Source organism: Podarcis erhardii, assembly GCF_964252035.2.
Source record: "Podarcis erhardii genome assembly, chromosome: 4".
Classification (NCBI taxonomy): Eukaryota; Metazoa; Chordata; class Lepidosauria; order Squamata; family Lacertidae; genus Podarcis; species Podarcis erhardii.
In genome coordinates this window covers 74,100,311-74,121,089 of record NC_138508.1, presented here as the reverse complement: position 1 = coordinate 74,121,089, position 20,779 = coordinate 74,100,311, and the positions used below count along the sequence as shown (strand labels likewise).

Below are 20,779 nucleotides of genomic sequence, written 5' to 3'. Positions count from 1 at the left end.
TGAAATCCTGTCATAATGCAATTTATCAGATGAATTTTGCCTGCTAAATGTGATAACTAAATCAGAACATTTAGCCAAAGAGACTTCATACATGATTTTATCTTGTTAGCAAAAAAATTGCTGCAGAGAGGCTGTTAAGATGGAAAAGAACCTATCACCTTCACACTCTGGTTTCACAAGATCAAGCATCTGGCAAAGGCAATCTTCAAATGGCAGTGGTTCAATGGCCATATTGTCCAGTTTTTGACATTGCTCTTCATAAAAGTACTGCAGTTCATACATTGACAATACACCATCCCCATCAAGGTCCATGCAGCGAAACCAGTATTCAATGCTGCAAAGAATAATTAAACAATTTAGCACCCAATTTCAAATTTATTTTTATATCCTTTGTTATAACATACAAAACACAAAGGACCTTTTGCAAATGGCTGAGAATTTGTGAAATGCTGAGAACACATGCTGAACTTTTAAACTGCCAACAACACCAAAAGTATTCAGCAGCAATTGCTTGTACTGTATATGAATATTGCTTGGAGTATTACACATGCCATTCATTTTCTTGCTTTGTTGTACTGTCATGGGCCAAGAGTTTGGGACAAATTAGGTGGAATCCAGTGGGTTCTTCTCAGTGAAGTTGCTCAAGTATAGAGGTATCTGCTAACAGAATACCCTCTCTGATTCTCTCTCTGCTCCTCCTGCAACTCCAGTCCCTGAAAAACTCTTCCAGAACAGATTTGTGGGGCATACTGGAGGGGGACATAGTCAGAAATCACATCCTCTGTTGCTGGCTAAACCAGGTGAGGGTAGGCAGTGGGTCTGGTGAGTTAGGGACTTCCCCTGCATACAAAGGGAATTGAGTGGACGAGAAAAACCGTGGTTCCAATAGTCAAAAGGTGATTTCTGCACATGCTGCAGAGGGAAGTGAGGGGCAGATGGGGCTCATCAAGCTGGGAAGGTAGAACATCTGGGAGAAGGAAAAAACTGATCTTAAACCTCTGCTGCCTTGTGGGATATCTTCGGAAGAAGAAATGGCTAAGGAATAAACCCTACACAAATCCGGATTGGAGTTCCTAAGACAGTTGGATGGCGGCACCTTGTGTGCCTCTTTCTGGCAACTCCTGCAGCCAAGCTGCTGCCAAACGCACTGCTGAGGCTTGCGCCCTAGGGAAGTCACTTTGGTGCTGCTAATGCAATGGTTTGACTTCACCCCCTGAGGCACACTCCATTGCCTCTCGAGACAGACAAATGCCAACAACATTTCTTACCCTAACCCTCTGGGCTCAATGTAGTATGAAATAATTGCACCCCTGACAGCTGGCACCCAGCCTCTCCTTAACACACAAACCTCTTAATTCATTAGTACTGAACGTAAGAAAGATCTATAAAATGAAATTTAATTATCGAACTTTGGTAGCAGCACAAGTCACCTGACCCCATGATCTTGTATAAAAGGCCTGCAATTATACTCCTAACAGCTATTTATTCTTACCTGGTTGCAGTCTTTTTATCCTCTTCGGATATTAAAAACCATACAAAATCTGCATAACTTATTTTTCCTTCTTTCTGTGCTTTCTTGCCTCTTTGAGATTCAGGTGATTAAAGCAAAGGGAGAAGAGAAGGTATTAAAAACCGTTTTCATATGTGTATTAGTACTCTAAAACACAACTGTCGCTGTCAGTCATGAAAATGCAGTTGTTGATTGTTTTCTTTATAGTGAAATTGTACTTTTAATATATGGAAAAGAATTTATAAATTAGCCTACAGTTTGTCAATCTTTTTAAAAATGAAGCATTTAGAATAATCAATATTAAGGGAAATATTGGATCTTGGAAATATGTTTATATTTATCAGAATTCAGCTGTCCATGTACTTTGCCAACTGCTCTTGAAGCATGATGGTTAAATTTAAATTTAATAAGTAAAAAAGAGACACCTTGTTACAGCTCCTGAGAAAATCCTCTCTATCATCCGATTAGATATAGCTGTGAAAGAGCAAAACGGTTACAGTTAATATGTTAAAGTTAAATCATACATTTTAAAAGTTTCAGAGCTTGTGCATAAACACTTTATTAGAAATACTTCATTCCTTGCCTTATTTATTATTCATTAGATTTCTTATGTGTTCTTCACTATAAGGTCGCAGGACAGGATACAACATTATAAAAAGCCAATATTAAAATTGGTTAAAATAGAGGGCCTGGGTGTCTTATATTTACAAATGCTATTTAAATGCCTGCAACTGAACACATGTGCCTTCTTCTACCTGGACAATTGCCAACCTGAATTTTTGAAAAACATCTTACATTTATTCTGGAACACATTCATACTCTGGCTTCACTGAACAATTTCCTCCCCACTCCAGCAAATGAAGCCTTAGTTCACCAAGGAATCAACATCTAAGGACTCTGGCCTAACAATCAATACCCACCCAGCAGAGATCCTCTTTGGGCATCTTTCAGGTAAAGGAAGTGTGATGTCAGTATGCCCAGTTTGCCCTGTATTTCCCCATGGGAGAGTGTGTCTCTCTTGGGGGAGAGGAAACTGCATCCCTCAGGCCTACATGTGTATCACATACTACACATATATATGCGTGGTAAGAACACTGCTCGTGATGTAAAGGGATTCTCATGCCAGGTAAGAATGCTGAGCATATGAACTGGCCCACTGAACAGACATGGTTCTGTTCAAAATTCTAGCCCCTTCTTAGGTGTGTCTGATTAAAACTTCTTATAAAAGAAACATAAATCCAGTTAAATTTTAATTTCAAGTTCATTGTGAGTCTAGAAGGGATAATCGGCACAACGGAAGTGTTAGTTCTGTTAGCCAATCTGGAGGCTTAGCAGTACAGATAAAATGACATATGACAGTGTAAAAGGTATATAGCCCCAAACCTCTTTGATCATAGCTCTTGATTGTGTATTGGTAATTGTCCTCAGAAGATTGCACCATCATTAAACTAACACAAATGTTCTGCACTGTACCAGCCAAGCTACTACAATATACAGTGGTGCCTCACAAGACGAAAAGAATCCGTTCCGCGAGTCTCTTCGTCTAGCGGTTTTTTCGTCTTGCGAAGCAAGCCCATTGACGGCTTAGCGGATTAGCGCTATTAGCGGTTTTTAGCGGCTTAGTGGCTTAGAAAAAGGGGGGGGGGAGAGAAAGGAAAAAAACCCCGCAGGAACTCGCAAGACATTTTCGTCTTGCGAAGCAAGCCCATAGGAAATTCGTTTTGCGAAGCACCTCCAAAACGGAAAACTCTTTCGTCTAGCGAGTTTTCCGTCTTGCGAGGCATTCATCTTGCGGGGCACCACTGTAGTTGTATTTTACTACTGCAAACTGCCTTTTTATAACTAGTTCCTCAGTAGAAAAGGTTTAAAGCAGATGAAACCCTACAGTTTAGTTCATCTTTCAAATATTTCTCATTCCGTGTGGACTTCAGCAAAATCTCTGATACAGCACCGAAAAGGAAATTATTAACACTATAGATTATTAACACTATAGATACTGTAAACACTAAGAAGAACAAGCATCACACAGAAGTGGCATAAGAAAGCACACATTGATTCTGAGTACTGTGTGTGCAGGAGAAGCTGGCTCCCAGTCTACAGGAACGTTCCTCAGATATGCGAAAATACACAGAGTTTTTACACATGTAACATCCAGGTCTACAGACTATTAATTTATGTATTTGAAAATTTAATGGAATGAACTATGATCAAAGATTAAGGATTGGTTTGCTACAAATATGGATACTTTCACAGAAGCGGTTTGTAAGGTGGGGGCAGAGTCACTATGCTGGCTTCACAGCAAGTGGGTCGCTGTTGCTTACCGAAAAGGAGACACAGTGGGGAAGTCGGCATCGTGCAAATGCACTGTCAGAAACAACAAAATGACTCTGCTGGTGTGTTTGCATTGCATCAGCCTCTCCCCTCCAAGTAAGCAACAGCCACCTATCTGCAGGGAAGCTAGTGTAGCGGCTCTGCCCCACCTGGCTGGCAACTTCTGTGCTGTCATAGAAGAGCATAGGATATCTTCCAGCTTTGCAGACTCGGAAATGTACTCTCATGCACTATTCAAAATGAACTGAATTGTTCCATTTGTCATACCATGGTCACTATGCCGAGCTAAATCCTTCGGATCAATATAAAGGTCATGGTCTGTATCCAGCTCCCAAAATTTGCAGTAGATTACATAGAAGTGCTCATATGAAAAGTATTCTGTCAGCTGGTTAATATCTACTTCCTCTTCCAATAATGCCACATTCTATTGATAAAAGAGAGGAAGTACCGTATTAGCAGCTTGTAGGAAGGATTCAATATCTTATAGGCCCCACTGAGTTCTATACCAACAACTTCTCAAAGTTCTAAATCTAACAGGGAACTGAGGTTTAGTCAAAACTGAAAACAACTTTCACTTGTCTCCTCTCATGTGCATCGAGGAAGCATGCAAACCTGAAGTTCATCTGCAATGGTGTAAATCATGATTTAATCTACTGCCTGAACTGTGCTTAACAGTTCTGTGATGAAAAATATGATCTTACTTAAATAAATATGGCACAACCTCCTGCAGCAGGCTTTCAACAAACCAACATAAAATTCAACTGGAACATTATCAAATTGCAAGCATTAAGCCTTACTGGCTAACTGCAAATAAAAATATTACAGAACGGAACAAAGATCCACAGGGAAAAAACCAGTTCACCCTCTAAACCAGTGGTTCCCAAACTTATTTGGCCTGCTATCCCCTTTTCAGAAAAATAAAATAAAATACTCAGGACACCCCTGGAATTCTACCTTCTTTGACTGAACAAACAGAAATATGCAGTGACAAATTTGCATTCTTTTATGTATCTCTATAAATAGGCAGTCAAGCTGCAATCCACTTCCTGGGTGAAGCCAAAAAGGGTTCACCCAAGCCCAGGAAAACCCCTCACCTCCAGCTCAACCGCTGGGTCCAGGAGAGGAATTGTTGCCGTTCTGCAACAGAGCCCAACCTGGCAGTTAGCGTCATTACACAACAGATGAAACATGTATGAACGGTTTTTCAAAATGTTCTTTATGCTTCCATTGTCCCCTCCCCACAATTGCACCCGAGGCTGCTAGTGCCCCCCCGCCCCCCGGATAGTTCCAGCACCCTCCAAGGAAGCAGTATCGCCCACTTTGGGAAACACTGCTCTAAACCATCTGGCGCTCATTGATTTCAGTGCCCTCTATTTGAACAGTTAACATATAAAGGCTTATGTTGTTATTCACAAAACTACACAGATCATACCTGTAAAAAACTGCTTTTTCTGAGTTCGTTACAAGTGATCCTTCCTGACCAGGATCTGTTTACTGTATAAAATATCCTTTGTATTACCTGAAACATAAAAAGAAAGCATGAATGATGCACCAACTGCATTCATTCAAATAGTCTGAGTACTTAAGTATGATATAAACACTCTTTCAATTTATCTTGCTCAAAACCTTGACAGATCTTTTGGGCTTAATCTATAGCCACTGTGCTTTATCCTTCTCCAAATCCCTGCTTTCTACATTCTACAAGCTTTAAAAGGCTTGAACATACCTAAACAAAGCTGAGAAAACTTTCAGTCGGATATTTGATGGAATTCAATGTTGCACTAATTATTATTTTATTATCAGGCTGTCTGTCAGTATGCTTATTACTATATTTTTATTATGTTTTGATCATTGATGTTTTGAAATGTGTTTCTAATGCCCTGAGATCTTTTGATAAAGTGTGGCATATAAATGGAAGTGGTAATAGTAATAGTATTATATGTCATGGTGGCAGACTCATGTTACTCAATTCAAATAGTTTCACTAATTTAATGGAGCTTTACCCTGCTACACACACACACACACACACACACACACACACACACACACACACACCTACACCTCGTCGGCTCTGAGGGACCACGAGAACTCACAGAACAGCAGGGGAAGGAATATCGTTTTGACTGGCGAGCAGAAATGCTTGTGCTGGCGGAATGATCATATTATAAGAACAGTCTACTCCCCGACACTTTCACTTATTTCAATTATTTAATAGCCATAGGCCTGGGTAAAGAGGAACGTTTTTGCCTGGCATCTAAAGACATGTAATGATGGTGAAAGGCGAGCCACTCCACAATCAAGGAGCCACCACAGAAAAGGCCCATTCTCTTGTTTCCACCCCCAAACCTCTCTGGGAGGGAGGTGGGCACAGAAAAAAGCCTCAGATGACAAGTGCAGGATCTGGGTTGGTTTGTATGGGGAGAGGCCCAGAGGTATTGAGGTCCAGAGCCATGTAAGGCTTTATAGGTCAACACAAGCCCTTTGAATTGAGCCCAGAAACTAATTGGCAGCCAGTGCAGTTGTGCCAGGATTGGTGTTATATGCTCAAATCATTCTAGATTGGCCCCAAGAAAAAACAAGCTTTATATACAAGTTACTTACTGTTGTAATATACCGAGAATGAAATTCTGATGCTTCTTTTAGGAAGACTAGACTGGGATGACTATTGACCACATCCTAAGAAAGAAGCACAAAGGTTAGATGCATGTTGTTGGTACTTAAGCACAATGTCTTAACTTATTTGAAAAGTAGGTTTCATTTTTAGGAAGAAAAACAGAATTCTAATTTTAGAAATAATATGCAAAATTCCAGTTATTTGGGAAAAGGGTTTTTCTCCAAAGAGAAAGTAGCAACGGAGGAAAACAGTTTGGAGGAGGAGGTAAGACAAGCATGGATTCAGAGGAGGGAGCTGGGCGAATGCACATATGTAATCTGAATGCGAGCTAGAAAAGGAATAGAAAGGCTTCAGAAGGCTATGGAGGCAGAATGGCCTTCATATCAACTTTGGGTGAGAAAACTAGCACTGATTCATTTTCACCATGTTCTAGTGATCAGGCTGCCTAGGAATGACTTGAGCTTTTTTATCTTTCAGCTTGTGTGTCATTGAGTTCGCAAATAAGGGCTAGTCATGTTTATTTCTTTAAAAAAGAATGGAAAGTAAACTAAAGTCTTTTAAAGGGTTCATGACATAAGAATAGCAAGCAAGAAAGTGCAATTTACTTGTAAAAATGGAATGAAGTCTTCTTGTACCAAATAGTTACATCCAGGGCTCTTGAGAAGATGAACAAACTTGGAGGCAGCATCATGGCAAGTCTGTAGAATCCTGAAATGCATAAGTAGTCTAATGTGCACATGTATATTAAGTTAAATGCCCTGTGAGTTGTTTGCAATGTAGTACAGTCATACCTTGGATCTTGAACGCCTTGCGACCCGAATGTTTTGGCTCCCGAACACTACAAACCCGGAGGTGAGTGTTCCAGTTTGCGAACGTTCTTTGGAAGCCGAACGTCCAACATGGCTTCCAATTGAGTGCAGGAAACTCCTGCAGCTAATTGGAAGCCACGCCTTGGTTGTCGTACGTTTTCAGAAGTACATTTCCAGAACGGATTCTGTTCGACAAACTAGGTACGACTGTACTAAGTTAAAGCCACTTAGCGATATACTTGTGCTGGTGGAACATGGTTGCTCAAAGGAAAGCAAAAGTACATTACCAAAGAATGTTGCACAAGAACAATCAGCTGTTGTGTAGGGGGAAACACAAATGCCCTTGGAGATTATTGTGCAACAGATTGAGCAAGAATCATCTGCTGCACAACAAGCTTCTGCTAGTGCAACTGTTGCACTGGATTTCTTTGTAATGCAACCTGTTTTTCCCCAGCAGGAGATCTGCTCAAAATGTATGCATAGGAATTAATGAAATCTCTGATCTAGAGGTGGCTAAACTGTGATCCCTCGGATACTGCTGGACTACAATACACATCATTCCTGACCACTGGCAATACTGGCTAGGACTGATAGTCCTACAACATCTGGAGGGCCCCAGGTGAGCCACACATGCTCCAATCATCTCCTACATACCCAACCAATCAATCAATCAATCACTGCACTCTGCACAAGGACCTCTTGCAGAAAGCATCCTATCAGGAGGTCTATTCCGCACAATGTTAAAATTGAGCCTTTCCTGTGGTGGTCCTTATCCTTTGCATATCAGAGAAGGGCATCCTCTATTGGCTTTTTGGTGCCTGCTAAATACATTTCTCTGTCCACAAGCCTTTTAAAATATTTTTCTAGATGGTCCCTGCCCTGGATCTGCATAGATTTTATATATGCGCTGTTGTTTCAATCTGATATATATAATGTAGTGCTTTATTTCTTGAAGGACATAGTGGTATGCATACCCCTAAACATTTTGTGAATCTTTGTACTTTTGTCCATTTACTGTATTTATTTTCCCCAATTTGAACTATAAAATGGTGATTTTCTTGAGTCAATGCATACCCCTAAACATTTTTTAAAGGAAAAAAGCACTGGGCAATTGTTTTTACATGCACAACTGTTTTATATATGTCATTCTATTGCAATACCTGAAATAACTATTAATAATAATAACCCTAAATTTCTTAAATTGCCATATATGCACCCATCAAATGTTAGGAATCTAGCAGGCTTAAAAGAGTTACTGTTCAAACCCAACAATGCCTTTATTTATGAACTTTTTCAAGCATCTTATTTTTCCTTCTCTTTTTTAAAAACTTCACTTTGAAATGGCACGGTTGTTTTACACCAAATCCAAATATACATTTTTGAGATGGGGGAAGAGGACAATAAATATTTTAAAACTCTTGCCATGTTCCTTATTCTAATGTTGGTTTTTTTCTAGGAAAGTTATTCAGTTAAACTATTTAAAGCATGATGAAATGGCCTTGCTAAATAAATCATACTTACTTCCGCCACATTGCAACAAATTTATGAACCGATACAAATCCTGTTCGTTCTCCTCCAGCACAAAAAAATAGTGGACCTTTCCAATATAGAGGACATTCACAAGCCTAGAGTTAATCAGAAGCAAATTTGAGGATTATTCTTTTAGAACTAACTGTCAGGCCTATTAGAATGCCAACATTTTGGAAAAAGGAAAGTAACTTTCATTTTTATTGCACTATTGTAAGCATCAAAGTACATTGTTTAACTTATTGAGTGAAATGCTATACTGCCCTAGATGCCATACAACCTTATTTATACTTATTTCAACTTTAAGTCGAAACCTTAGGCTCGTTAAAGGGATGTTTCTGGCAAAAACGCCACCTGTAGCATGCAAGGTCTTGCTGGACTGAATCCTATCACTTTTTCCTTTGTTGTTGTTGTTGTTGTTGTTGTTTAGTCATTTAGTCGTGTCCGACTCTTCGTGACCCCATGGACCAGAGCACGCCAGGCACTTCTGTCTTCCACTGCCTCCCGCAGTTTGGTCAGACTCATGTTTGTAGCTTCGAGAACACTGTCCAACCACCTCATCCTCTGTCGTCCCCTTGTGCCCTCCATCTTTCCCAACATCAGGGTCTTTTCCAGGGAGTCTTCTCTTCTCATGAGGTGGCCAAAGTATTGGAGCCTCAGCTTCAGGATCTGACCTTCCAGTGAGCACTCAGGGCTGATTTCCTTAAGAATGGATGCGTTTGATCTTCTTGCAGTCCATGGGACTCTCAAGAGTCTCCTCCAGCACCATAATTCAAAAGCATCAATTCTTCAGCGATCAGCCTTCTTTATGGTCCACCTCTCACTTCCATACATCACTACTGGGAAAACCATGGCTTTAACTATACGGACCTTTGTTGGCAAGGTGTTGTCTCTGCTTTTTAAGATGCTGTCAAGGTTTGCCATCGCCTTTCTCCCTAGGAGCAGGCGTCTTTTAATTTCGTGACTGCTGTCACCATCTGCAGTGATCATGGAGCCCAAGAAAGTAAAATCTCTCACTGCCTCCATTTCTTCCCCTTCTATTTGCCAGGAGGTGATGGGCCCAGTGGCCATGATCTTCGTTTTTTTGATGTTGAGCTTCAGACCATATTTTGCGCTCTCCTCTTTCACCCTCATTAAAAGGTTCTTTAATTCCTCCTCACTTTCTGCCATCAAGGTTGTGTCATCTGCATATCTGAGGTTGTTGATATTTCTTCCGGCGATCTTAATTCCGGCTTGGGATTCATCCAGCCCAGCCTTTCGCATGATGAATTCTGCATATAAGTTAAATAAGCAGGGAGACAATATACAGCCTTGCCGTACTCCTTTCCCAATTTTGAACCAATCAGTTGTTCCAAATCCACTTCTAACTGTAGCTTCTTGTCCCACATAGAGATTTCTCAGGAGACAGATGAGATGATCAGGCACTCCCATTTCTTTAAGAACTTGCCATAGTTTGCTGTGGTCTACACAGTCAAAGGCTTTTGCATAGTCAATGAAGCAGAAGTAGATGTCTTTCTGGAACTCTCTAGCTTTCTCCATAATCCAGCGCATGTTTGCAATTTGGTCTCTGGTTCCTCTGCCTCTTCTAAATCCAGCTTGCACTTCTGGGAGTTCTCGGTCCACATACTGCTTGAGCCTTCCTTGTAGAATTTTAAGCATAACCTTGCTAGCATGTGAAATGAGTACAATTGTGCGGTAGTTGGAGCATTCTTTGGCACTGCCCTTCTTTAGGATTGGGATGTAGACTGATTTACTCCAATCCTCTGGCCACTGCTGAGTTTCACTTTTTCCTTTACTTCTCTTTAAATACAGTGGTACCTCTGGTTACGAACGCTTCAGGTTACGAGCTCTGCTAACCCGGAAGTAGCTGCTCCTGGTTGTGAACTTTTCCCCAGGATGCGTGAACCTCATGATAAGAACACTTTCAGCTTAAGAACGGACCTCCGGAACAAATTAAGTTCGTAACCTGAGGTACCACTGTACAACACTTTCCATAGGAAAATCTGTTGTTGTCAGCCTTTCTATTGCATAAATAACTTATACAGACTGTCAGCGAGCCTGGATAGCTCAGTTGGTTAGACCATGGTGCTGATAACACTCAAGGTTGCAGGTTCAATCCCTGTATGGACCAGCTGCATATTCCTGCATTGCAGGGGGTTGGACTAGATGATCCTCAGGGTCCCTTCCAACTCTACAGTTCTATGATTCTATGAACCTTAACTCACTGGAGAGATCCTTAAGGCACAATATGTTTAGGTCAATTTTATGACTACACTGATGACACAAAGCCTAACTGTGCTCAGCCATTTACAGTTCAACCTGGTGAATAAATAATAATAATAATAATAATAATAATAATTTATTATTTGCTTCCCCAGCCACTCTGGGCGGCTTCCAATAAAGATTAAAAATACATTAAAATGCACCATGCAAGAAAGAAACTGCTACCGCATATTTTACAGGTCTTTGTGATTCAGGCCATATTCTCACATGCTGCTAGTGGAATGCAAGCCACTTCCTTGAGGTGAGAGCCTATATCAGTGTAGCACAGGAGTGGCTGGTGAGGAGTACCACCTCCACCAATGCACCCACACAGTGCCAACCATCCTACTGCCTCATCCCTCCCCTTCCTGGTAAGTGGCAGTTACTCCACCATTATGGTCAGAGGCAAAGGTAATGGGACCCCTGACCATTAGGTCCAGTCGTGGCCGACTCTGGGGCTAAAGCACTCATCTCGCTTTATTGGCCGAGGGAGGGTACAGTGTCCGGGTCATGTGGCCAGCATGACTAAGCCGCTTCTGGCGAACCAGAGCAGCGCACGGAAATGCTGTTTACCTTCCCGCCGGAGTGGTACCTATTTATCTACTTGCACTCTGATGTGCTTTCGAACTGCTAGGTTGGCAGGAGCGGGGGCCGAGCAACTGGAGCTCACTCTGTTGCGGGGATTCGAACCGCCGACCTTCTGATTGGCAAGTCCTAGGCTCTGTGGTTTAACCCACAGCGCCACCCGCGTCCCATGGTCAGAGGTAGGTCCCACTTAAAAATTATTTTCTCCTTCCCAAATAATATACTAAGGATGCAGCCCTATGGACACACCTAGGATTGCACTGCACACACTTCAGTATATTTGATATTCTTCATGAACTTCATATCCTTCTGGGCAAGAAGAAGAGAAACCTATTGGGCTCACCTTTGCAACTTTACCCATATCTTCTAATGTTGCTCTCTCATTTGGAAACTGAGCAAAAGTTTTCTCTATCTTAGTAATAACACTATCTATGTTCACTTTTTCTTTCGGACATCCTTGAGGAAAATAAAATGTTGGAATGGTTTGGCTCAGAGATGGTGTCAAAGGTTCTTCTTTCTTTGACTGAACCTATAGAAAAAGGAAAAATTAAACTTTAAGACATAAACTAAAATAGGCATCTTGACAGTTTTGTCTCCAAGTCTTGAAATGTACACTTAACAATCCTACCACTATAACATTTGTATGGTAATATAGGAATAACCCTTAAACTGGGGGTGGGAGGGAAATGAGAGATTTTTCTGAAGCCTAACAATGAAAGTCACTATTCTTTAAATTTGTGATAGAAAAAACTGCCTTTTGCCTTATAGCCTCCTCTCACGCTTTTGGAAATGGGTAACAAAACATCTGCAATTGCTCAAAGGTTAATCTATTATTGGAACCAACATTACCAAGTAATCACTAGCAAATAATGAACAGTTTTGCTAAATGTGTCAAGACTACACTATAATTTCCAGTTGTTTAGCAAGTTCTTTTCCAAATTCAAATGGAGAGAACAAGGGGTGGAAAGTGATACTGCATCCTTGGAAGAAATGAGGGGGCAGCTGCTTTTTTTTTTTTTAAGGCTCAGTTTAAAGAGGGGAAGAAATTGCATGTCAACGTATGTATAGATGTGACTATTAGTCAAAATAATAAAAGAGCAATAGCAGTTTTTAATGAGCAACTTGATAAAAAGTTGCTTTTGGTAAACAAGGAATTATCTTTTATTCATATTGCTATCTGGAAATATGACAGCATACAGCAAAGGGAACAACAGATGGAATAAATCTGAGAAATGCTACACCAAGGCTGCAATCTTATCCGCACCTGGGAGTAAGTCCCATTGAACTCAATGGGACTTGCTTCTGAATAGACATGCGTATGATTGCACTATATAATAGAATTGTATACTGTTCTGCAAAGTTAGCTTTACTTATAAACAAATATTATAGATCACCACATCTCAAATAAGGTATCAAGGCAATATACGACAGAATATGCAAGCACAATAAAACATGCACCATAAAACAATACAAACAATGGTAAAAATGGCTGGTTCTTCTTGAAAAAGTTATGCCTGAAGAATCAGCATGGAGCCAGCAACACTAAGTGTCCTACTTCTAGTTGAAGCCATTTGGGCTTCTGAAGCTATCAACAGTGCTCCTCTCTGTGATACGATGACTCAGCTGGGATATCATATAAGGGCTCTCAGGAGGTCCTTAAGATATCATGGACCTGATTTGTTCAGGGCTTTGAATATTAATGAGAACCTTGAGCCTGGCCCAGTTGTATATGGTGCAGATGTTTTAGCAAAGGTTTGTTGGCCATATGCCCTCATCAACCATTTAGCTGGAACTTCTGGTTCAGATTCATGGGGCAACCCTGTATTGCAGCAGTCTTGAGGGTACCATGCGTAGACTACTGCTCAGACTACCCCGATCAAGATATGTCTGTAGCCAGCATATTAGTCAAAAGGCACTAGTAGTCACAGAGGTCACTCAGGTCTTTAAGGATGCATCTTGGAGTAGCCACATATGTGCTCCTTCAGAGGAAGTACAACCCAGTCCAAAACAGGCAACTGGCCTATCTTCTGGCACAAGACCATCTACCTAAAGAACCTCTTTCTTCTCTGGATTCAAATTCAGTTTATTGGCCTTCATTCAGTCCACCACTACATTCAGGCACTGGCCCAGGTCTTACACAGCAACTCCTGAGTCAGGTGTTCTGTAGGAACATACGTTAAATAGCACTGGACACAAAATAATGCCCTGTGGAATACTATATTAAAAGTACCAGGAGGCCAAAGAGCACTTCCACAATGGTACTCTCTGGATTCTCACAGGTAGGAGTGGAAGTGCTGTAATACAGTTGGCTCAGTGGTATTGAAAGCCACTGAGAGACCGAGAAAGAACTGCACCTAAGATTTCAGATTAAAACTGCAGAGTGGAAGGAAAAGAAGAACTTTTTCTGCCTCCCCACTTCCAGCTACTCCATGAAGACTAGAGAAGATACCCTTTTAAGAATATTACGGGGGTGGGCAGGGGAAGGACTAGACCATGTGAAAAATGAACATAATATTTTAGCTGCAGTTCATTTTCAGCTTTGTATTCTTGTTATAAAAAAAAAGTGCGCCTAGACATTCTGTTGTGTGCCTATAACCTTGGTTTAAGATGCCATTTAGCACCTAGCTTTCATATCACAGTTTCTAACACTGCCCATACCTAAACAGCTCTGCAAAAATGTCTGAAACAGCCAAGCATAGGCAGAGTGCTATGGATTCACATTACTGAAGAAGAGTACTGGAATTTGTTATTGGCTGAATAATTCTGCACTCTGAAAGCTCCAGTTTGATTTTTTTTTTACAGTTTGAAGCCTTGCTGGATGGATGCCAAGGCAGGTTCGAAATATGTGGGCGCTTTATTTTGTGCTGGGGTGGGGGAGGACAACCGTATTTCCAATAGTGAAGGGTCAGAGCTTCAGTGCTCTTCATAGCTAATTCCCTACCCTATGACTAATAGGGCCATAAATTATACAGATTGCAGGGTTTAAACTCTCTTGCCACATAAAATTGGTATACATACTGCTACATTAGTGTATACACACCAAATGGCACAAAAAAGTTTAAGCTAAGAAATGAAAACTGAAGTTTGCAAAACAGCTCACTATAAGAAACTTCATGACAACAAAAAACAGCACTAACACACCATACAATTTGAGTTTGTAAGCACTAATTATTTTCTACTGCAGCCAAATGGAGGACAGCAGAGTGTAACATGTTAAGCCTTTAGATTTGGTAAATGTTGATTATATTTAGCATTCCCTTCTTTACAAAAGTACTTTGCTCTTTACATGTTAGGCTTGTGACAGCTAAACACGACCACCAGCTGTTTGAGGAAACACAAACATTGCCATCAGCAGACAGTAAGCCCTTCAGTAAACACCTTTTAGAGTTTGAAGTAGATGATATATACTGATACATTTTTACTCCAAAGATGCAGAGAAATGATGACCAAAAGGGGTGCACAAGCATGCACAATGAAAAATTGCTTTGGTATGTGGTATATGGCAAGAGCAAGGGACGCGGACTTCCGGAGGCGGCGTGAACGGCAATGGCTGCCCTCTTCTAACTGCAAAGAGGGAGCTCTGTGGAGAACGGGTCGTCCGCTACGGTGAAGCGGAGACCCACCTTGGAAACCCACAGGCAGCAAAAGCCTGTGGTCTCGGGACCCGGCGGGCGCCAGGAGCAACCCCTGAAACGTTGAAGGAACCCCGTAAGGGGCTCCGGAACGGGGAGGGGGTAGCAGCGCTGTGGGTCGTTTCGCAATCTACAGAGTGAAGCCGCGCTGCTGCCGCCGGTGAGCGCTGACCTCTCTTCCTGGAAATTTTTGATTCGGAAAAGTAACAACCCGTGAGTAATAAAGAACTCTATTAAATTTTGGGATTCAAAAATACTGAAATTGGCTGAAAGCGGAGCGACGCAAAACAGGAAGTCCGTCTTCCGCTGTCACTGAACTTCAAAGCAAAGAGCTGGAGGAGTGGAGGTAAAGAGAGAACTTTTAACCTAATTGATCTGAGCACCCACTGAACTTCCTTGTAAGCAGAATAAGGACTTTAAGCATTTGATTTCATGCTCTTCATTTGTATTGTGATACCTTTCTTCTATTGGAACTACAATTTAAGTAAGAAACCCAGGTGCTGGAGCTGCCTGAGTAACTGAGCAGTCAGTTTGCAGATTTGGCTACTTTGAATCCAAAATTTTGAAACAATCTGAGGGAGTTTGGACTTGCTACTTTGAAGCATCATTTGAAATACCAGTACGCACTTTCTGAAACATTGTGGCTGCTAATACTAACTCTGCTAAAAACTTATTATTGAAGGTTCCTGGACATTAAATTTGACTTCAGTAATTTTACTGGAATTGATCTCTTCCCTAAAGACATTTTAGGCTCCCCCTAGAGGATTTGGGATTTACAGCAGTGACATTATTTTACTTTCCTTTTCCCGGCCTCCTGTTTGACTGTTACCATCTGGGCTGTTGCTTTCTCATGGGAACAACTCAGCTTGACCTTGATTTTTAGATAACTCTGGAATGAGTGGCGCAAGAAAGAGGGGAAGAACTAGACAAACAACCTTAACAACTTTAACTGCAGCCCCACAGACACGTAGATCATCTGTACCTACTTTGCCTTCAGAGGAAGAAGCTGCTTCTCTGCCACGGGCAGGGGAGGGAGAAACTGAGGAATTACAACTGGAAGATATGGCCTCAGGAGCAACTGCTTCTATTTTAGAGAAAATCTATGAAAAATTGGAATCTTTGGATAAGAGAGTGGAATCTCTGAATAAGAAAGCTGACGAGCAAACAGCTAAAATTGATCAAAACACAGAATGTCTAAATAGATTAACTGGACAAGTATCACAGAACGCACAAGCAATTGGAGAACTGACGGAGGCCACAGTTGAAAATCGGAAATTGGCTGAGGATACTAGCCAAAGACTTGGAAATTTAGAACAAGAGGTAAGACCACTCTGTAAACAAGTAGGTGAACACCAGACCTATCTTTCTATGATAGAACTGCGGAGCAGGGAGAGCAACTTAAGGATAAGGTCGGTACCAGAAGCGGAAGAAGGCAACTTAGCTGAGTTTTTGACTAAAGAATTTTCCAAGTTTTGGAATTTAGAGGAAAAGGACTTTAAAATTGTATCAGCTTTTAGGCTTGGAAGACTTATAAAGAAAGAGAAGCCCAGAGACTGTTTGATAACATTGAGATCAAAGGAGGAAAGGGACAAGATTTTGGGCTTACACTACGGAAAGTCACTGGACATTTCAGACAGAAGAATTGAAATTTACAAGGATATCCCTAAACAACTGTTGGACCTCAGATCTGACTACTTGGAACTGGTCAGACTGTTGAGGAGCAACTCAATTATCTTCAGGTGGGAATTTCCCCAAGGACTATCTTTCACTTTTAGAGGGAAGAAGGTTAAAATTAGAACATTGGAAGACAGGGATAAATTTCTGACTGCATACGGAGAGGACCTTCAAAAAGGAATTGAATTACCCTCTGGGCCTGGAGCACCAGGGGTACCTGCACCCTTGGACTCTGAAGATCCAGCGAATAAGGTACCACCCCCAGGAAAATAACCAGATTTATTCAGGATGTCTCTGCAACTTTTGAGCTGGAATATAAATGGCTGTAACATCCCGGAAAAAAGGAGGAAAATTTTTCATATATTAAAAAAGGAACAATTGGATATTATTTGCCTACAAGAAACACATGTGACTAGGCTCCACAGAAAAGTGTTAATAAACAAAAAACTTGGCCAGGAATTTATATCTTCGGACAGAGTAAAGAAGAGAGGCGTGGTGATATACGCAAAAGAGAGCCTGTCACCTAAATTTTTATTTAAAGATGAACATGGAAGAATTTTAGCAATTGAGATACAACATCAAGGAGAGAAGATTTTGATATTAGGAATCTATGCACCAAACGAGGGGAAATCGGAATTTTACAAGAAGTTGCATGAGACTATGCTGGACTATCTGGATTACAACAACATCATTATGATGGGAGATATGAACGGGGTCGTATCAACTAACATGGATAAGTCACAAAGTCAAAATGTTACAAAAGACGGCAGACTACCAAAGACTTTTTTTGAAATGATAGACAATATGGATTGGATTGACATTTGGAGAATGAAGAACCCCTTGGGAAGAGAAGGAACATTTTTCTCTGAAGCCCAGCTGACTTGGACAAGAATCGACCAAATATGGATAACTAGAGGTCTGGCACCTAAGGTCAGAAAGGTGGAAATCTGCCCAAAGACCTGCTCCGACCATAATGCACTGAAGATGGACATGACACTACTACCAACCGGCTCCTTTAGATGGAAGATGAATGACAATTTGTTTAGAGATCAGGAGATTATTAAGAAGGCCCAAAAAGCTTTGAAGGATTACTTTGAGATAAACATGAACACTACGGTGGAAAAAAGAACTATCTGGGATGCAAGCAAGGCTGTGATGAGGGGGTTTTTGATACAACAGAATGCTGTAAAGAAAAGGACACAAAATGAGAGGAAAGATAAGATCTTGGAGAAAATTAAAGAACTAGAGAAGAAGTTAAGATCAAATCCGAAGTCACAGCCGACTCTGGGAGAAATTAAACTTCACCAAGCACAATATTCTAAACTGATAAACCAGGAAATAGAGTGGAAGATTAAATTAATGAAACAAAAAACTTTTGAATCGGCAAATAAATGTGGGAAACTGCTAGCTTGGCAGTTGAAGAGGAGACAAAAATTAAATACAGTCACAAATTTAGAAATTGAAGGAAGAAACATTCAGAACCCTGCGGAGATCAGAAAGTGCTTCCAGAGATATTTCAAAAAATTATATACTCAAGGGCCGCAAGACGAGGTTGAGATTAAACAATTTTTGGAAAAAAATGGACTAACAAAATTGTCACAAGAAAATAGATCAATCCTGAATTGCAAAATAACACGACGAGAGATTGAACAAGCCATTCAGAACATGCAACTGGGCAAATCTCCAGGGCCAGATGGGCTGACCTCCAAGTATTATAAGACATTAAAAGACTATTTGATACAACCACTGATGGAGGTCAGCAATGAAATTATGGAGGGGAAGAGGGCGCCGGAATCGTGGAAGGAAGCTTTCATCACATTGATACCAAAATCGGAAGCTGAAAAGACACAACTCAAGAACTATCATCCTATCTCCCTTTTAAATGTGGATTACAAAATATTCGCAGATGTTTTGGCAAGTAGACTTAAAAAAGTTTTAAATGAAGTAATTCATAAAGACCAGGCAGGCTTTCTCCCAGGTAGACATCTGTTTGCTAATACAAGGAACATTATTGACATTTGGAACTTTTGCAAACAGACATAAATACAAAAGCAGTGTTAATCTTTATAGATGCGGAGAAGGCCTTTGATAATATCTCTTGGAAATTTATGAAGGGAAATCTAAAAGAAATGGGAGTGGGACGGGGTTTTGAGAATGGGATTGATGCAATATATTCAGAACAAAAGGCTAAATTGATAGTTAACAATGTGGTTACAGAAGAGTTCAAAATTGAAAAAGGAACACGACAAGGCTGCCCTATTTCCCCTTTGTTATTTATTTCGGTTCTGGAGGTGCTCTTGAATATGATTAGAGGGGACCGGTTGGTGGAAGGGATCCAGGTCGGAGCAAAACAATACAAACTTAAAGCTTTTGCAGATGACCTAGTTTTGACCCTGCAGGAGCCAGAATCTAGTACGAAAAGAGTATTACAATTGATTCAAGACTTTGGTCGGGTGGCGGGATTTAAATTAAACAAACAGAAAACTAAGGCGTTGGGAAAAAATTTGACAGATACAGAGTCAGAACGGTTTCAGAGAGACAGAACTAACTGTGGTTAAAAAAGTAAAGTACCTAGGGGTAAACATAACAGCAAAAAATCTGAGTCTATTTAAGGATAACTATGAAAAATGTTGGTCTGAAATTAAGAGAGACTTGGACAGTTGGACAAAATTGAAACTTTCTTTGTTAGGCCGAATTGCTGCTATTAAGATGAATGTATTGCCAAAAATGTTGTTTTTGTTTCAAACACTACAGATTGTGGACAAGACGGAGTGCTTCCGGAAGTGGCAGAGAGATATCTCTAAATTTGTCTGGCAGGGCAAAAAGCCCAGAATCAAGTTTAAGATATTAACTGATGCGAAAGAAAGAGGGGGCTTTGCCCTGCCAGACCTAAAGTTGTATTATGAAGCCGCAGCTTTCTGTTGGCTAAAAGACTGGCTACTTCTCGAAGACACTGACGTACTGGACCTGGAAGGTTTTAACAATGCTTTTGGTTGGCATGCATACTTATGGTATGACAAGGTTAAGATCAATAAGGCCTTTAAGAACCATATTGTCAGGAAAGCAGTGTTTAATGTCTGGACAAAATACAAAGACTTATTGGAAAACAAAACTCCAAGGTGGCTTTCACCTCTGGAAGCTAAGGCCCGAAAAAGACCCAATATGGAGACCAAATGGCCAAAATATTGGGAAATACTAGAAAAAGATGGAGACAATTGGAAATTGCAGAGTTTGGAGAAAATGAAGGATAAAGTGCGAGACTTTCAAGAATGTATAACTTGCTGTTAAAATGGAACACACAAGACGAAATGGTTAAATCGGCTATGATAAAGTGGGCACAGGACATTGGGCACAACATTATGTTTGAGGACTGGGAAAGGTTGTGGACCACTGGGTTGAACTTCACTGCATGTAATGCTTTGAAGGAAAATGTAATGAAAATGATATATAGATGGTACATGACCCCTGTTAAACTTGCCAAAATATACCATTTGTCTGATAATAAATGTTGGAAATGTAAAGAAAATGAAGGAACATTCTTTCACCTCTGGTGGACTTGCCCTAGGGTGAAGGCCTTCTGGGAAATGATACATAATGAGTTGAAAAAGGTATTTAAGTATACCTTCACCAAGAAACCAGAGGCCTTCCTTCTGGGTATTGTCGGCCAGAAGGTGTTATAGAAGGACCGAACATGCTTTATGTATGCAACAACGGCAGCAAGGATACTCATCGCCAAGCATTGGAAAACTCAAGATCTACCCACACTGGAAGAGTGGCAGATGCAACTGATAGACTATATGGAACTAGCCGAGATGACTGGCAGAATCCGAGACCT

At 40.8% G+C, this 20,779-nt stretch overlaps 1 protein-coding gene and 1 long non-coding RNA gene across 5 annotated transcripts in view; one reads left to right on the top strand and one right to left on the bottom strand.

The window, feature by feature from the left end:
- Positions 1-20,779, bottom strand: part of PPP2R3B (protein phosphatase 2 regulatory subunit B''beta) — a 44,761-nt gene that overhangs the window by 3,482 nt on the left and 20,500 nt on the right. For all 4 annotated transcript variants that reach the window (XM_081858978.1, XM_081858980.1, XM_081858979.1 and 1 more), the window contains 9 exons: positions 11,982-12,167; positions 8,786-8,889; positions 7,061-7,163; positions 6,443-6,517; positions 5,274-5,360; positions 4,109-4,265; positions 1,936-1,984; positions 1,493-1,582; positions 159-334 (listed from right to left, as the gene is read on the bottom strand). In XM_081858978.1, the coding sequence (XP_081715104.1) occupies positions 159-334; positions 1,493-1,582; positions 1,936-1,984; positions 4,109-4,265; positions 5,274-5,360; positions 6,443-6,517; positions 7,061-7,163; positions 8,786-8,889; positions 11,982-12,167 (1,027 nt within the window). The remainder of the gene's footprint in view (positions 1-158; positions 335-1,492; positions 1,583-1,935; positions 1,985-4,108; positions 4,266-5,273; positions 5,361-6,442; positions 6,518-7,060; positions 7,164-8,785; positions 8,890-11,981; positions 12,168-20,779) is intronic.
- On the top strand, positions 6,482-8,683 carry LOC309340328. The gene is made up of 2 exons (XR_014155938.1): positions 6,482-6,536; positions 7,719-8,683. It is a non-coding gene; the product is annotated as an uncharacterized lncRNA (long non-coding RNA).